At 37.6% G+C, this 17,514-nt stretch overlaps 1 protein-coding gene across 1 annotated transcript in view; it reads left to right on the top strand.

Moving 5' to 3' along the window:
• The first annotated feature begins 358 nt into the window (after positions 1 to 358).
• The window catches only part of RCAN3 (RCAN family member 3), a 41,647-nt gene continuing 24,491 nt past the window's right edge, over positions 359 to 17,514 (top strand). Inside the window, exons 1-3 of the mRNA XM_077150815.1 lie at positions 359 to 575; positions 4,546 to 4,666; positions 7,826 to 8,080. Of these exons, the coding sequence (XP_077006930.1) occupies positions 7,901 to 8,080 (180 nt within the window). The 5' untranslated portion in view covers positions 359 to 575; positions 4,546 to 4,666; positions 7,826 to 7,900. The remainder of the gene's footprint in view (positions 576 to 4,545; positions 4,667 to 7,825; positions 8,081 to 17,514) is intronic.

Raw genomic sequence — 17,514 nt, 5'->3', positions numbered from 1 at the left:
GGAAGACGAGAAGGTCACCATAGGTCCCGTTTTGGGGGGCGGGGGGCACCTAAAGCCCCTGACCCAGCGTGACAGCCCCCAGCCCCTCACAGACAGCTGAGGGGAAAACAGCTGTGTGGGATGAGGTGCGCGCGCGCGGCCAGAACCGCCCCCACTCCCCACCTCCCCCAGCCCGCCCCGCCTCCCGCCCTCGCGCGCGAGGGGCTGGGCTGCTTCCTGCACGGGCGTCTGGGCTCGGCTCGCCCCGCGCGCCTGCGCCGCGCGCGGCCCTGCCGGGGGAGCGCGCCCTGCCGGGGGCGCGCGCGCGCGACGCAGGCTGTTTCGCTCCGTTCCAAGCTCTGCTCGCGTCGTCGCCGAGGCGGGCGCTCCCGCCGGCGTTGAGAGCGCGGCGGCGAGGCTGCGGGTGGCTGGCGCCGCACCCGACTCTGCTGTCGGCCCCCAGCGGCCCGACCTCCTGGATCCCAGCCCGCCGCGTCTCTGCGAAGCCTCGCTCCTCGCGGCGCCCCGACTCCTCCACAGTCCCGTCGGGTCGTCCGGGCCTCTTTCCTCCCTTCCTGCAGCGGCCAAGCGCGCAGGTGAGTCGCCCCTTCGCAGGGTGGGGCTGGTGCCCGGCATCTTCAAGCAGGTTTCGTGGCCGGCAGTGGAGCGGGTGGGGGAAAGGGGATACGAAAAGTTAAAAAAGAAACTGTCGGGAGATGCCCGGGAGAGGTGGGCTCTCCCGGGCCCGAGACCCTAGAGATGCTGCCGCGGCGCTTGCCTTCCGGATTCAACCCATCGCGCGCCCAGGATTCTTGTCTGGCAGCCTTTGGGGTGGGGTCTTGAAAAATGAAACAAAACAAAACAGAAAACATGCTTTTCTCTCTTCTCCACCAGCAATTTTTCTCCCAACAGCTGTTTGACTTTTTGAAAATGACAGGCCCAGCCTCTCCCGAAAGCAGGAGAGGTGCCGTCGGAAAGACAGGGACCGCCGGAAGTTGGCAGCCCCCCCCCTTTCTCGCCTCCTTCCCTGTCCCCAGCAGGATGCATGCATAATCATCGCGTTACTTATTTTGTAACTTCTTGAAACTTGGATATCTGTTTCCTTCTGCTGCCTGAAGAGGTAGAACAGTAGTAGTCTGTTTGGAAGTTCCTTCCTCGCAGCTTCCGCCGCAAAATCTCATCATCGCCTGGAGGGATTAGGATTTTATTTGAGGGAGCAGTTTAGAGCCGTGTTGTGTTTCAGATACAAACTAGGATTATTCAACGTGATGCTTTAGTGTGGCGTTCAAAGCCAAAAATTTTTGCTGTCTTACTGAAATCTACCCAGAACACAACATTTATTTGAACTAAGCATTTTATAGAAGTCTTTGATGTCGTATTTGATAAGAAAAGCAATTGATTTATTTGTTGCTTTTATTCTATATGAAAAAAAATTCCAAGATTATTTTATTAGCTCTGGTTCAAAATACTGAATTGTGAAAATACATAATGTTCAGACTCCAGATCTAGATATTTATGCGTCACACAGATTTGTCCGTTTTGGTGTAGATTTTATATTTGTATTCTAGAAATGAACTTTTGGTGCAGGAAGGCAGTGAAAGGCTGGAAAACTACCATTCTTTAGCCACGGAATGGGCTTTCTACATTTTTTTGCATTGGCAAACCGTTTTTTTCTTAGCTGAGGAAGAGATTTCAGTGCTTTTAGGGAAAACAATATATTTTTTTCCACTATTGGATTATAACATTTGTAAAGCTTTTAAATATTTGAACGTTAGGATAATAGTGAAAACAAATTGTATGGTAGTTAGAGGAGTTGCGGGTTGAAAGAGTTAAGCAGAACATCATGAAAAATTTGGTGAGTTGAAAATCCATTAGACTGATACCTGTGAAATAATGGAAGACCTAACATTGGACACCATTTTGTTAACTAGATTTGAAAAAAACCACAGGAGGTAGAGGTCAGACTGCAGATCTCCATTTTTCCCTTAGAATTTAAAGGTGACATTGGGGAAAAGTGAATGATATATAGCAAAACAAGTAGCATCCATCTATTATTTCATGTGTTTTGACAGCTGATTTTGTTGTTTGTTTCCACTATGTCCTTAGTGCTAACAAATACTATTCCTGGAGGGACTCTAAAACTCTGTAATTATAGTAGGACCAATTTTAGGTTATATATGAAAACAGGGTATAGGTCACTGAAACACACAGAGACTACAAACACCTAATTTTCACCTGTTTTACTTTACTGTTGCACCAAGCTTTATTTTTACCAGACCTACTAAATACTAAATAAATACAAATACTAAAATTTCACCTGTAAGTGGTGAAATAAAAAGGGAGTAGAATCTACAGGCTTTCATGATAGCAGTTCAGAATATTGACAGTTCTGAGGCTTTTGTTTTTTTTTTTTTAAGGAATGCCTACATTTATAAATATTTTTTAAAGGAATCTAGTCATTTAATAGCATCTGTGAGTATTTCCCCCATTTTATGTATGAGGGAACATAAACAGAGAAGCCAAGTGACTTTTCCAAGGTCGTTCAGCAGGACACCTGTAGAGCTGGAAGTGGAATGCTACGTGCTTCCAGGGTTGTTCAGTAGCATTCTAAACACACTAGAAAAATAATGAGGTATCTAGCTAAAGTATTGAAGTCCTGTATGGGTTTTGAAAATGTTCACAAAGTTTAGAGGCATATTACTTTGTGAAATTATTTTATATAAAAGACTAGAGGAAGAAGGATTTACCTTATCCTGATCAGAACTTAAAGTGCAAAGTGGACGAAATGTGCTTGACATTTTGCTTTGATGGATTAGTTTTGTCACGAGGCTTATTGTAGCAGAGCAGATGGTCATGCTACTTGGAATTTTTCCACTCATTTGATGTTTCCATGAAGAAGCAATTTACCAGAAGCCAGCCCCGGCTGCAGTTGTACTGAAGATGATGCTAAAACCTGGTTAGCACAGACCTTTGCTTACAGAAGCTGGAGGATATTGGTTTAACACATTCTGCTGAACCATCAGTATTTCCCTGGGTTAGTAAACCAAGGGACAGCTTAGTCTTGTTATGGTGGGGTGGGTGAAGTTAGCAACAACTCCAGTAATAATGGCATGGAACCAATGTCCTTTTGTAATTTTTTCTTTGGTCTTAGTGAAACCGAGTTACCCTTTAAATATTAAGTACTAGCTGAATTACCTTATAAGTACTGATCTAATTTCCTCCCAAATGTGCTAGGATCATCTTTTCACTGGCTGATGTTTATCATATCTCTCTTTCTATTCAAATTTAAATGCATTTATGATGTAAGGAAATTATGGAATGGTTAACGGTATTAACCTAAGCTATATCCTAAAGTACTCATGGCTTACCTTTAGCAAGAGAGTCATCATCTAAATTTTTTTTTAACTTTTTTTATTAATTAAAAAAATTAACAAAACATTTAGAAATCATTCCATTCTACATATATAATCAGTAATTCTTAATATCATCACATAGTTGCATATTCGTCATCTCTTAGTACATTTGCATCGCATCATCTAAATTTTAATGCTCTGATAAGGAATGCACTGCATTATAACATAACAATTCTGTAAGGCCCATAAAAAGGCACATGGCTTTTAGCTTTTGTTCAGCTAGCTCTGTTTTTAAGTCTTTGTTTTTATATGGGGGCCGTATTATTACCTCCAGTAGTTACCTTGGATCTCATCTTATTGATAGGTCGGTCACTGAATAGTTTTCTTGAAATGATTCAAAGTGTTTTTATTTCTATTGCCTTTTTGCTTCTTGGAATTGGATCATTTGGAGATGTATTTTTCTCAATTTATTAACATCAGTTCTAACAGTGGTTCTGATGTTATTAAGCTCTTTGTAGCCAACAGTACATTGCCATAGATTGTGTCTATATAAAAATAATTAATTATTGAGCACTAACTACATGCAAAGCATTATTTTGAGCACTTAGCATGTATTCACTCATTTAGCTCTCTTATCCTTGTTGGGTAAGTGTGATTATTATCCCGCATTTTATAGTTGAGAAACAGAAATACAAGAGAGGTTAAATAATTTACCTAATACAAGGTACTAGGGGAGCCAGAGTGCAAATCTAGAGAGAAGGGAAAATAGCTATAAAAGACATTACTGGGATAATTGATGAAATTTGAATATAGGCTGTGAATTAGATAATACTGTGGTTTTGATCATTGTAACATGGCTATATAAGAAAATGAATTTGTTCTTACACATTGAAGTGTTTGAGAGTAAAGGGGTAGACAATCTCCAGTTTATGCTGAAATGGTTCCAAAACAATGCATATGTATAAAAAGAGAGAATGATAAAGCATAGAAGCAAAATGTCAGTAAATGGTAACTCTGGCTTAAGGGTATACAGGAGTTCCTTGTGTTATTCTTACATCTTTTTCTTTTTGAAATTATATCAAAAGAAAAAGTTACTCAAAAAATGAAGGGAGAAAACAGGAAACGAAGGTATAACATTCTAAGAATTTCTTTTTAAGTTAACCGAAGGATTATTTCCTGTGTTCTGATTTTTTTTTTCTTTCTTTCTTTTTAGGGGTTGGAGGAAGGAACTTGAAACAAAAACTCTTCTGAAAAATAGATTGGCTCTCTCAGATTTCAACAATCTAGCCATTTCTAGCTCCCCAGCTCTCCAACACTCCGACAAAACAGGCATAGTATGTTCTTCCCCCTTTTAATGGATTGGTGTGAGGGGGGTAAAGACATTAGTGCCTCTAAGAGATAAAATATTAAGATCATCCAACTTTTAGTGATAGTGAAAGTTAAATAGTATTGATTATTTCATTTCTCTGTCTAAAAACCTTCAGTGGCCTGCTGATACTGACTGGTTTTTAAATCATAAGTTGTTTCAGAGCAAACTGGCCCATGTGTACCTTTCTAACTTTTTTGCAGTCACCCTCACGAAACACTCCAGCCAGGCCAGGTCACATGGTCTCTGGGCATGCTGACCTTTTTGTCTTTTTGCTTTTGTTCATGTACTGTGTGCTTTGCCTGGCATGGGCCGCACTCTTTTCCTGCTGAAATTCTATGTATCCTCTAAGTCCTTTGAGAATCTGTCTCAAATCCATCAAAATTAAAATTTATTTTGTTTGTACTACCACATGAGTGGTGTAAACACAATACTATCTGCTTTTATTTAGCAATCCATATTAAGCCATACTTTCAGCTAGGAACTATGCCTGGAACTAGGAATTCAAAGGCTCACAGTCTGGTAACTAGGAGTGATTTGTAAGTAAATAGTCATAAGTTATAACTGAGGGGGTGCATGGATAGTTAAGTGGTAGAATTCTCACCTACCATGTGGGGGACCCGAATGCGATTCCTGGCCTGTGCACTTTAAAAAAAGGGGGGTGGGGGGGTTGGTGGCAGGCCGTAGTGGCTCAGCAGGCAGAGTTCTCGCATGCCATGCTAGAGACCAGGGTTCAATTTCCCGGTGCTTGCCCATACTAAAAAAAAAAAAAGGAGGGGGTGGGGAGGGAGTATATAGCAGAGAAATGAACAGCTATGAGAGCTACGAACTACCTGGCCACTTAGTCTTCAAGGAAAGCTTACAGTGAAAGCCATGATGAGCTACTGTCCCTCCACCCCAGCCCCCAAATCCACCTTCCAGATTGGAGATTTCCAGAACAATAATCTAATTAAAGGAATAAGTTTTTGAAAAGAAAAAATTGTCATTTCTGTGGGCTGTTCTGGTAGAAATGATCAATAGAACGCTAAAAATACTAGTCTAAAACTCAGGAGGGAGGGAATGAGTCTGGCTTTGTAAATTCGAAAGTCATATAGATTGGTCATTTTCAATGTGCATGGGCAGGAAAGACGGAAATGCAGATTATTATGCCTTGGGGACATGGTCCTTTTTCCAAACTTCCCCTTTCCTTTATTCTCTAAGATTCTGCTTTGTCTTCCTCTCAGCTGTGGTAGCATCCTTTCTGGCTTAAGAATCATAGTGCAAAATGAAGACAGTGTTGATACATACTTCTTGTGCATGTGAACCATAGGGATGCAGGAAAAAATGTTGAGAACCACTGGTGGTTATGTTGTTACATGTTTGGGTGTGGATAAAATCACCCAGGAAGAATAAGATGAGGAAGCGGGAGGGAATCAGGGTTGAAACCTCAAAGAGACTTAAATTGTAAAGATAAGTGGAGAAAGTGGAGAAAGAAGAACCCATGAGGAAGGCAAGCTGGGAAAGGCTGCAACCAGGAAGCAGGGGCACTGAGAGGTCTGAGAATGAATAGGATGGGTGGTAAGGTCCTACTACAGAGGTAGGTTCCAATGATTAGGGAAGCATTTCTGTCCATAATGAGGGCTGTTTCAGCCAAATGGCAGTGGCAGAGGCCCAACTGCACTGAATTCAGGAGTGACTGGAATTGAGAAAGTGAACATAGCAAATATAGATTACACTTTCAAGAAAGTTGGAAGGAAAGGTGAAGGAAAGAAGGGTAGATTGAGGGAAAGATAGACTCCAAATGGAAGGGTTTCTTTTTAAGAAAGTGGGGAGTAGATCGTGAATATTTATATTGGCTGAGGGAAAGGAATAGGTAGAGAAGGAGAAATTGAAAATATAGGAGACAATTAATGGAACATGGTCCTTTAAGAGAGTAGTGCTTTAGCATCATTGCAGGGGGAGAATCCTTGCTTTGGTGGGAGCTCCTTGAAGGTAAGAGAGGAGCCATGTTATATTTGTCCAGTATCCGCCAATACCTGGCATGCCATAGGCACTCAGAAAATATTTATAAAATTGAGTAAAAATTATACTTTTTAGAAGTAGTCTTTTCTGATTGATATAGTAGAATAATAGGGGGGAAACACCTATTTTTATCTTATAGTTTCTGTTCTGTAATGTGCTGTATGTAAACATGCAGCTTTGTATTCTTTGAAATGAAAGGGAAAATCACAAATTAGATAATATTGAGAGAATAATAATCATAATCACTTAATTTTTTTGTGCCTGATAGGTGTTTCTTATATTCCATTCCAGCATCTTCAGGTATATGATGTTCAGGGCACTTTGCTTGGTGGGTGTGATACGCAGTTCATTGGAGAAGACAGACAGGTGCATAAATAGCCCATAAAAGGCTATAGTTAAGACTCTGTCCCATTGTCTGTAGCATGACACTGTCAGCTCCATGCTAACACTGAAGATTTTTAATGATCAGAAAAAAAGACATCTTTTTGATTGTCTGGTATGTAAAATTTTGCCTACTGTAAATATTTCTCCCATTAACAAAGACTGACTTGCTGTAGAACATTTGGTTCTGTGTTACTCTGTATTGAAAATATAAATTTTCAATACTGAAAATTATATTGAGAGTATATTGAAAAAGAACCAGTTGGTTAAGAAGAATTAAGTCGGCCCATGACAGACCATGTTTCAGAGTACAGATGGTGAGTGAATCAGTGTGGGTTTTATTCTGCTGTGCCAGTTTCAGTGTTGTAGAACTAACACTCAAAACAAATATGTGAAGTCTGTTCTGGTTCACATTTTCCTTCATGCTACTTGTAAACTAGTGTACATATTGATACCATCTTATTTTGTATTGTCCTTTTTTTCCGATTTTACTAAAAAACTTTTTGTTCTTTTTTCTTAATGTATTATGGCCAGTGAGATGTATTGTGTAAAATGCACTAAGCAAATCAAATTAGTATATATAGAATTTATTTAGGAGGACTGTAATGAGTTGATTTAAAGGCTGTTTTATCTTTACTGAATAAAATTGTTTCATTTGATAAATTGCTGTCTTGAAAAATTGACTGATTGGAACATTATTTGGCCTTCAAAGTCTTATCTCTGTGTTGTTTTTGTTTTTAAACAGTGGGTGCTTGGTAGACATCCTAGAACTTTAAAAACAGAAAATACCTGCTTTTAGAGAACAGTGCTAAGGGACACTATGAAATCCTGGAATGACAGCCAATCAGATCTCTGTAGCAGTGACCAAGAAGAAGAAGAAGAGATGGTTTTTGGTGAAAATGAAGATGATTTGGAAGAGATGATGGATTTAAGTGACCTGCCTACCTCACTTTTTGCTTGCAGTGTCCACGAAGCAGTGTTTGAGGTACAAGAGCAGAAGGTAGGCGTATTACCTACCTTTCCCCTCATTTGGTAGCGTATTGAATACAGGTGGATTCAGAGAAAAGCTTAGAGCAGACTAGTGCCTGTTTGTGAAGTCTGTTACTTTTCCCTGACAGATTAAGAACAGAGAATGTTGGGCCACGGTGGCTCAGCAGGTAAGAGTGCTTGCCATGCCCGAGGACCCGGGTTCGATTCCCGGTGCCTGCCCATGTTAAAAAAAAAAAAAGAACAGAGAATGTATGCCATCCTTTAAATATCGCTGCAACATTTTTATGTATTTTATAGGATATCAGTCTGCAACAGGTAGGAAATTTTTAAAACCTAGTCCTTTCATACAAATATTTTGAGAAGCACTGTCTTATAGAGAACACTGAATCAAGTTTTCTTAAATCTCATTCATTCATTCATTTTTTTGGAGACTTTAGTTAAAGAAGAGCTAGTGATTATTAGTCTGGCGTCCTATTACTAGGGAGTAAATTTGCAAAAGAAGGAATTATTTTAAGCTTTGTTGGGAGTATAATTACATATAAGCTATTAGGACTTTTTTATTTCATTGTAACAGAGTTGTTAATATTTATTTTATTACTTTCTACAACTTGTTTGGGGAATATGAATGAATTTATCTTTAAAAGGTAACACTTCTTTATTATTTAATTGGAAAGAGAGAGGTTTTATGTGTTTTTCCATCATGCCTATAGGTCTCAGTCCTACAAAAGTAAAATATTTCTGTCATTGGTTATAAATTTTTTCTGATGCTTTTTCTCAAAGTACTTTCCCCAGCCCTTTACTTTTCTATTTGTGCACTCAAAGTATTTTCCTTCCAAGGACTTCCTTGGAGCACAATTCAATATACTTTGACTCAAAACATACTTGAGTCAGCTGTTGAAGTTGCTTCAGGGGATGGGGAATGAATTAACAGCTTTGGTTCAGATGGTTTACAGTCTTATGGTGGAGACGGCAGGTAATTATGTTATGAGTGCCTTTAGAGACCTTTGCAAGTACATTGAGGTGTCAAAGGAAAGAAGATCACAGCCAGTTGTAAGAAAAGATTTCATGGGGAGATGGCATTGGGAAGAGCTGCGAGTTGGATAGGATTTTAGCAGGAATAAGAAAGGGAATTTCAACCAAAGGGAACAGAATGGGCAGTAGAATTGAATCGGAGTGTGGGCATCTCAGGGGTAGCCAGCAGTTCCGTGTGGCTGGCATCTAGGGGGTATGTAGGCAAAGTCGAAAGAAATCAGATTGGGAAGGTGAATGTGGGCTCATCGAGCTCAGCAGCTTTCCCTTCTGTTTGCTGAGGATTTCTGAGCAGATGAGTGACAATCAAAACTATCATTAGGAAGATCAGTTGACAACATGTGTACAGTGAAGCGAGGAGAGACCAGAGCTGGGAGCCGCCTTTTACGACGCCCTTGCAGGAAACCCTGTAAGAGGATTAAGTGGCGCATGGGAGGGGGATTTTAACTGTCAGTTTGAATCTTTCACATTTGTTTTTGTTTACAAGTGCAGTTTTCTTTCTCAAGTTCAGTCATAATTTAGAAATCTTGAAATCATCCTTCCTAGTTTTCTCATACTAAAAAAAAAATGTTGGGCGGTGAGATGGTGGCTCAGTGGCAGAAATCTCGCCTGCTGTGCTGGGGACCTGGGTTCATTTCCTGGTGCCTGCCCATGCAAAAAAATAAGTTATATATGTGGTAACATATATAACTAACATAAAATTTGCCATTTTAACCATTTTTAAGTGTATAATTGAGTAGCTTTAATTGTATTTGCAATGTTGGGTAACCATCCATTTTGAAACATTTTCATCATTCCAAACGGAAACTCTATACCCATTAGGCAATAATTCTCTATTTTCCCCTTCTCCTAGCCCCTGGCAACCTCTAATCTGCTTTCTGTCCCTATGAATTTGCTTATTCATGGATTTCATGTAAGTGGAATCATAAATATTTGTACATTTATGTCTGGTTTATTTCACTTTGTATATTTTCATGTTTCATCCATGTTGTAGCCTGTATCAGAACTTCTTCCTTTTCATGGTTGAATAATATTCCACTACATATGTGTACCATGTTTTATTTAACCATTCATCTGTTGATGGACACTTGGGTTGTTTCCATTATTTGGCATCACAAATCATGCCACTATGAACATTGGCATACAGGTATCTGAGTCCCTGTTTTAAGTTCCTTCACATACTTTTTAAGAGCCCTGAATTTTCATGTTATAAAAATTAACTTATGTTGTTTATGTGCTATTGTAAAAAGCCATATGTATTAATAGCTTATCTCAGAATTATAAGAATTCTTTCAAAATACATCACAGCCTTAGCTACTTCAATTTTTTCTGTTTAATTGTAGCCTAGGAATTTTTTTTGTTTACTACTCTGAGGGGCAAATTCTTGTTGCTGTTTTTTTTTTTTTTTTTTTAATATTTTTACTGACGCTTTCACAAAGTGACTGTGTGATTGTGAAAACCTTGTTCTGATGCTCCTTTTATCTACGGTATGGACAGATGAGTAAAAAATGTGAATTAAAGATAAATAAATAATAGGGGGAATAAATGTTAAAACAAATTAGGTAGAGGGAAATATTAGTAGTCAGTGAGAGGAGGGGGTAAAGGGTATGGTATGTATGAGTTTTTCCTTTTTTCTTGTTCCTTTTTCTGGAGTGATATAAATGTTCTAAGAAATCATGGTGATGAATATACAACTATGTGATGATATTGTGAGACGTTGATTGTACACCAAGTATGGAATGTTCACATGTTAAAATGTTTGTTTTGTTTGTTGATTGGTTTTATTAATAAAAATTTTAAAATATTTATTTTTATTGAGATATCTTCACACATAAAGTATGCAATTAGTGGCTCATAATATGATCACATAATTGTATATTCATCACCATGATCATTTTTTGAACATTTGCATCACTCCAAAAAAATAAATAAAAAGAAAATTCATAGATCCCATTCCCTTACTCCTCCCTCTCATTGATTGCTAGTATTTCAAGTTACCCAATTGCTTTTTACCCATTATCTACCCCTATTATTTATTTTTTTGTCTTTATTTTTTACTTATCTGTCCATACCCTGGATAAAGGGAGTATCAGCTGCTCCTTTTATCTACGATATTGGCAGATGAGTAAAAAATATGGATTAAATAACTCATGTAAACAGTTTGATTGAATGTCATAAGTACTTGGAATCTCAGGTAGCACATGAGATTTTGTTGATTTGTCCAGAGTGATCCCCCGATGAATCCCAGAATGATTTGATCAGTGACTGGAAAAGTATTTGCAAGCCCCCTTCGGGGAATGGTGAGAGTGGGGAGAAATTCAACTTCCCCAAGTTGAATTCTTGATATTCTTAGAAGCAGTGTGGACAACCAAAGCTATAGGCTGAGCCCCCAGTCTTGGGGTTTGTTCACATGAAACTTAACCCCACAAAGGATAGGTCAAGTCTACTTAAAATTTAGGCCTAAGCGTCACCCCCAAGAGAGCCTCTTTTGTTGCTCAGAGGTGGCTTCTCTCTCCAGCCAACATGACGAGCAGTCTCACCACCCTCCCCCTCTCTGCATGGGACATGACTCCCAGGGGTGTGGACCTTCCTGGCAACGTGGGACAAAAATCCTGGAATGAGCTGAGGCTCAGCATCAAAGGACTAAGAAAAACCCTAGAATGAGCTGAGAATTAACATCAAGGGATTGAGAGAACCTTCTCTACCAAAGGGGGAAGAGTGAAATGAGACTAAGTGTCAATGGCTGAGAGATTCCAAACAGAGTTGAGAGGTTATCCTGGAGGTTATTCTTCGCATTAAGTAGATATCACCTTGTTGTTCAAGATGTAGTGGAGAGGCTGGAGGGAATTGCCTGAAAATGTAGTGCTGTGTTCCAGTAGCCATGTTTCTTGATGATGATTGAACAATGATATAGCTTTCACAATAAGACTCTGTGAATGTGAAAACCTTTTGTCTGATGCTCCTTTTAGCTACTATGTCAACAGAAGAGTAGAACATATGGAATAAAAATAAATAATAGGGGGAACAAATGTTAAAATAAATTCAATTTGAAATAGTCGTAAATGAAAGCGAGGGGTAAGGGGTATGGTACGTATAGTTTTTTTTTTCTCTATTATCATTTTATTTCTTTTTCTGTTGTCCTTTTATTTCTTTTTCTAAATCGATGCAAATGTACTAAGAAATGATGAATATGCAACTATGTGATGATATTAAGAATTACTGATTGTATATATAGAATGGAATGATATCTAAATGTTTTGTTTGTTAATTTTTTTTAAATTAATAAAAAAAGTTAAAAAATGGATTAAAAATAAATAAATAATAGGAGGTACAAATGTTAAAATAAATTGAGTAGATTGAAATACTAGTGAACAATGAAAGGGAATGGTAAGAGGTATAGAGAAAAAATAGAACAAAGGTTAAAATCTATTGAGTAGATGGAAATACTATTGGTGAGTGAGAGGGAGAGGTAAGGGGTATGATATATGTGAGTTTTTTCTATTTTCTTTTTATTTCTTTTTCTGGAGTGATACAGATGTTCTAAAAAATGATCATAGTGATGAATTGTCATGGTCAGGTTCATGTGTCAACTTGGTCAGTGGTGGTTTATTTTTGTCTGGTTGGGCAAGTGCTGGCCTGTCTTTTGCTATGAGGACTTTTCATAGAATTAAATCATGATCATGATGGCTGCATCCACAGCTGATTGCATTTGTAATCACCCAAGGGGAGTGTCTTCTGCAATGAGTGACACTTAATGTAATCACTGGAAGCTTTTTAAGGAGGATTCAGAAGAGGCAGACTCTCTTCCTGCTTTGGCCGGCGAACCTCTCCTGTGGAGTTCGTCCAGATCCTCCACTGGAGTTGTCAGCTTCACAGCCTGGCTTATGAATTTTGAATTCTATGTTCCCACGGTTACGTGAGGCACTTTTATAAATTTTATATTTATGGGTATTTCCTGTTGATTCTGTTTCTCTGGAGAACCCTAACCTAATACATGAATATACTACTATGTGATGATATTGTGATACATATTGATGATATTGTACACCATACACAGAATGTTTGTATGTTAAGAATGTTCATGTTTGTATGTTGTTTTTTGGTTTGATAATACAAAATAAATTTAAAAAAAACTCTTTAAAAAAAGGGAGCATCAGCTACTAGGTTTTCACAATCACATGGTCACATTGGCTACTAGATTGCAGTTCAACAGTTTCAGGTACTTCCCTATAGCCACTGTTGGTGTTCATTTTAAGAACCATTTGGGGATTATATCTAACCTAAATTTACACTGGAAATTAATTTCAGCAGAAATTATTGTAGAGTTCAGTGGGCTTCAGGTTGTTTATAATTCTTAGTCACAGCAAGCTTGATGTAATAGCCTTTACGGTAATATCTGAAACTACAAAATATTAAATGCTCATATTATAAAATTGTGGGGATCATCAATTAGATATAAGATATGAGAAGAATAAAATGTTTCCTGTACATTTTTCTTCTTATTGTAAATGTCTTATTTTCTTCAGTTTTTTCTCAGAATAATCCATTTATGCAGGTCATCCACCTAAGTGTAAAAGAAAAAACCTTCTGGCACAGTAATCTTGTTATTTTTTAATTTTATTTTTTTCGACAAATCTTCAAACACTCCATACATGGTGTGCAATCAGTGGCTCACAATATCATCATATAGTAGTTTATTCATCACCATGATCATTTTTAAAACATTTTGCATCACTCTAGAAAAAGAAATAAAAAGAAAAAAGAAAAAACTCATACATACCATATCCCTTACCCCTCCTTGACATTGACCACCAGTATTTCAGTCTACCCAATTTGTTTTACCCCTTATCCCCCCCATTATTTATTTATTTTTTATCCATATTTGAATACTTCTCTGTTAATACTCTGGATAAAAGGAGCATCAGACACAAGGTTTTCACAATCGCACAATCACATTGTAAAAATTTTATCTTTATACAATTGTCTTCAAGAATCAAGGCCACTGGGGAAAAAAAGGAAAAAAAAAGAAAGAATCAAGGCCACTGGAACACATTTCAAAAGTTTCAGGTACTTCCCTCCAGCCACTCCAATACACCATAAACTAAAAAGGGATTTCTATATAATGCATAAGAATAACTTCCAGAATGACCTCTTGGCTCTGTTTGAAATCTCTTAGACACCAAGACTTTATTTTGTCTCATTTCTCTCTTCTCCCTTCTGGTCAAGAAGGCTTTCTCAGTCCCTTAAGTCTGGGTCCTGGCTCATCCTGGGAGTTCTGTCCCACATTGCCAGGGAGATTTACACCCCTGAGAGTCATGTCTCAGGTAGCAGGGAGGACAGTGAATTCACCTGCTGAGTTGGCTTAGAGAAAGAGGCCACATGTGAGCAACAAAAGAGGTTCTGTGGGGGTGACTCTTGGGCCTAATTTTAAGTAGGCTTAGCCTATCCTTTGGCATAATAACCTTGATCACAATTAAGTACCTTATTTTCAAAAGAATTTTAGTTTTCTCCTGACTTGAAAAGATTTTTGTCTTCATAACTCTAATTGTTGGAATAAGCATTTACATTCTTCTGAATAGTAGATTAAATGAACAGTTGCCGTTTTCATATAGGTGAATCTTCATTTTAGATTGCTGGATTTGAGCTTTATGTTTGCTTTAAAAAGTGTATGTTGGGGAGTGGGGACTAAATAAACCGTAGGAAAAATAAACTGAGGAAAAGGCTTATCCAGCATGATTGATAGTTTTTCTGTGTATGCTCAGCTAATCAAAGCTCCATCAGGAATACTTCAGGTGTAGTATTTTACAGATTTGCATTCATCCCTGCATATTTGTACTTACTTGTTTGTTGTTTTTTACCCAGGTTTAACCTTTAAAATAAGGAAAAACTGGGCTTGCTTCTAATTTGAACCTGTGGTATTTTCAAAATACAATATAGATTTTATATTGTAAAAAATAGTACTTTTTGTTCTTTCTGCTTTGTATAAGTCTGTGTTTCTGAAAAAACTCAGTAAATATTGATACAAAGCAATATTCTAGATAGGGCTGACTTTATAAAGAAATGCAGTATGGCTTTTTGATTATGGTCCCTTTATGAATTACTACCCTTTGTATATATAACTGTTCTACTAACCGCTGCACCATAGGACATTTGATTTGATAGTTGAGGTATATTGTAACATCTCAGTTTTGTTATCCTAGTCTTACTTTTTGATCAGTCTCACTCAGCACCTAATAGAATTCCTAATACAAGAGGAGTAGTATCTGTTAAAATATTTGTTAAATGAGTGGATTTTATAAGATGGTTGTTGAGGATTCGTGATGTGGTGCTGTGAACAAGAAACAGAATTATAGGCTGAGTGAGGTTTAAGTAGTATGTATGGAGATTTAATCTGAAATTATGATCGTGGTTATGCAAATTACTTTGTGGTTTGTATAATCATATATGTACTATTTTTTAAATCTTTCTATCAAGGATTTGGTTCTATACCTTCCATTTAAAGAAGAATAAAGGTTATCATTTAAGAAAAACAGGTGTTATTTGGAAGCCAACTGAATGAGCTGATCTTGTGATTTTCAGACTAAATTAATTGTTGGATGGTTCTGACACAACCTTCAATCCAGAAGAAGTAAAATCCTTTGAGGAAAGTGATTTATTTTATTAATTAAGAAATTGAAAAAGGAGATTTAAAAAGAACAAAGCAACAAAAAACAGTTACGAATATGGTAAATAGTAAACTGGATCAATAATCAAAAAGGATTTAGACTAAGAATGTTTATGTTATAGTGAACTGTATTTTTAACAGTGTTTGGAACAATAAAATTTCAATAAATGTTTATTTAATTGAATTTATAATGCCATTCTGGCTCAGAATCGGTAAAATTTAGTTTACTTCAAGGCTAGGAACTAGTCTTAAATACAGGAGAACAAAGAACTTTAGGGCTAGAAGAAATCGAATCAAAGTCTCTATGTTTTATACAGGCTCAGAGATGCAGAGTAATATAACTTGTTCTAGAACCCATTTTTCTTGACTTTAGCATTCTTTGTAATGTATTATATATATATATATATGTATATATGCATACATTATATATAAACAAACGCACATACAAATATGTGTGTGCACATATGTATATGCACATTTTGGACACCTCTTTTGCCCCACTTAATGTCCTCTTGCACTTTTTCACTCTAGCTTTTGATACAGCAACCAGCTGTGTGCAGGTGTAGCCTCAGCTACACTGTATGCTTCCCTTTCTCTCCTAGCGCTTCTCCGTCGGTGTGAACTTGCTGGGCTCTATTGACTCAGGCGCAGACTTGGAAGTGTTAGGTAGTTCACAGCCTATAGGGCAACCCTTGCCCAAGGGGGGACTAAAGCCAGTGAATAAGTAGACCCATCTCCTGATACTCCGGCTGACAATACTGAGGCATTTCTTCCCAGCTTCTCAAAGGACTCTTGAAGGATTGAGCCTCAGTTGTCCATAGTGGTGATCAGCTTAATAACCTATCGTGTGAGGAAGGAGAACTGAGGACTGGTTTTCCCTAACTTCCCTGTTTCACTATTCCTGGGCCTTCACTCTTGTCCTTTGGGGTCACTGTGTGTATATATGTATACTATTTTTTTTAATTGTCTCTATTTGCAGTTACCATGATTGTTTATTTAGAAAAGAATCTGTTAAACCTGTTAAGTGACTTTAGCAAGGTTGCAGAATATGGGGTCAATATACAAAAATCAGTTATATTTCAGTAAATTGTCAGTAAATCCTTGGAAATTGAGATTATAAAAACAGTAACATTTACTATTGCACAAAAATACTTGAAATACTTATGTAATAAATCTGCTGAAAACTAGAAAATACTAGTGAAATACTATTATTTTACATGACTTTAAATTTTATATAAATGAATTTCTACTTAATTTTTTTTTTTGCTCAACATTATGTCTCTAAGATTAATCCATGTTGAAATGTATATATTCAGTTTCACTTACTGTATAGTATCCTATTTTTTAAATAGATCACAATTTATTTACCCATTATTGTGTTGATAGACATTTAAGCTATTTTTGATATGTTGCTCTCACAACAGCAATGCTATAAACGTTCTTATGTGTCTCCTGTGTATCTATGTGTTTCCTCAGGGGTACACAACTAGGAATGGCTTGTAAGGTTGTACTTCTCAGTCTTAACAGATACGGTCACATATGCTGTAAAGTTGTACCTGTTTGCATTTCTACCAGCCATGTATAAGTGTTCCTGTTGTCCCATAGCTTCACCAATACTTTGTATTTTCTAAAATTTTAATCTTTACCTGTTGTGTTGGAGTCTACCAATGTGAATGTGAAAGAATGTATGTACCCTTGAAAAGCCATGTTTTAATCAAAATCCCATTTCATAAGGGCAGAATAATCCCTGT

The sequence above is a fragment of the Tamandua tetradactyla genome, chromosome 2 (genome assembly GCF_023851605.1).
Source record: "Tamandua tetradactyla isolate mTamTet1 chromosome 2, mTamTet1.pri, whole genome shotgun sequence".
NCBI classification, from domain to species: domain Eukaryota; kingdom Metazoa; phylum Chordata; class Mammalia; order Pilosa; family Myrmecophagidae; genus Tamandua; species Tamandua tetradactyla.
Note: the sequence above shows the minus strand (reverse complement) of the source record. Positions and strands in the feature narration are given on the sequence as shown.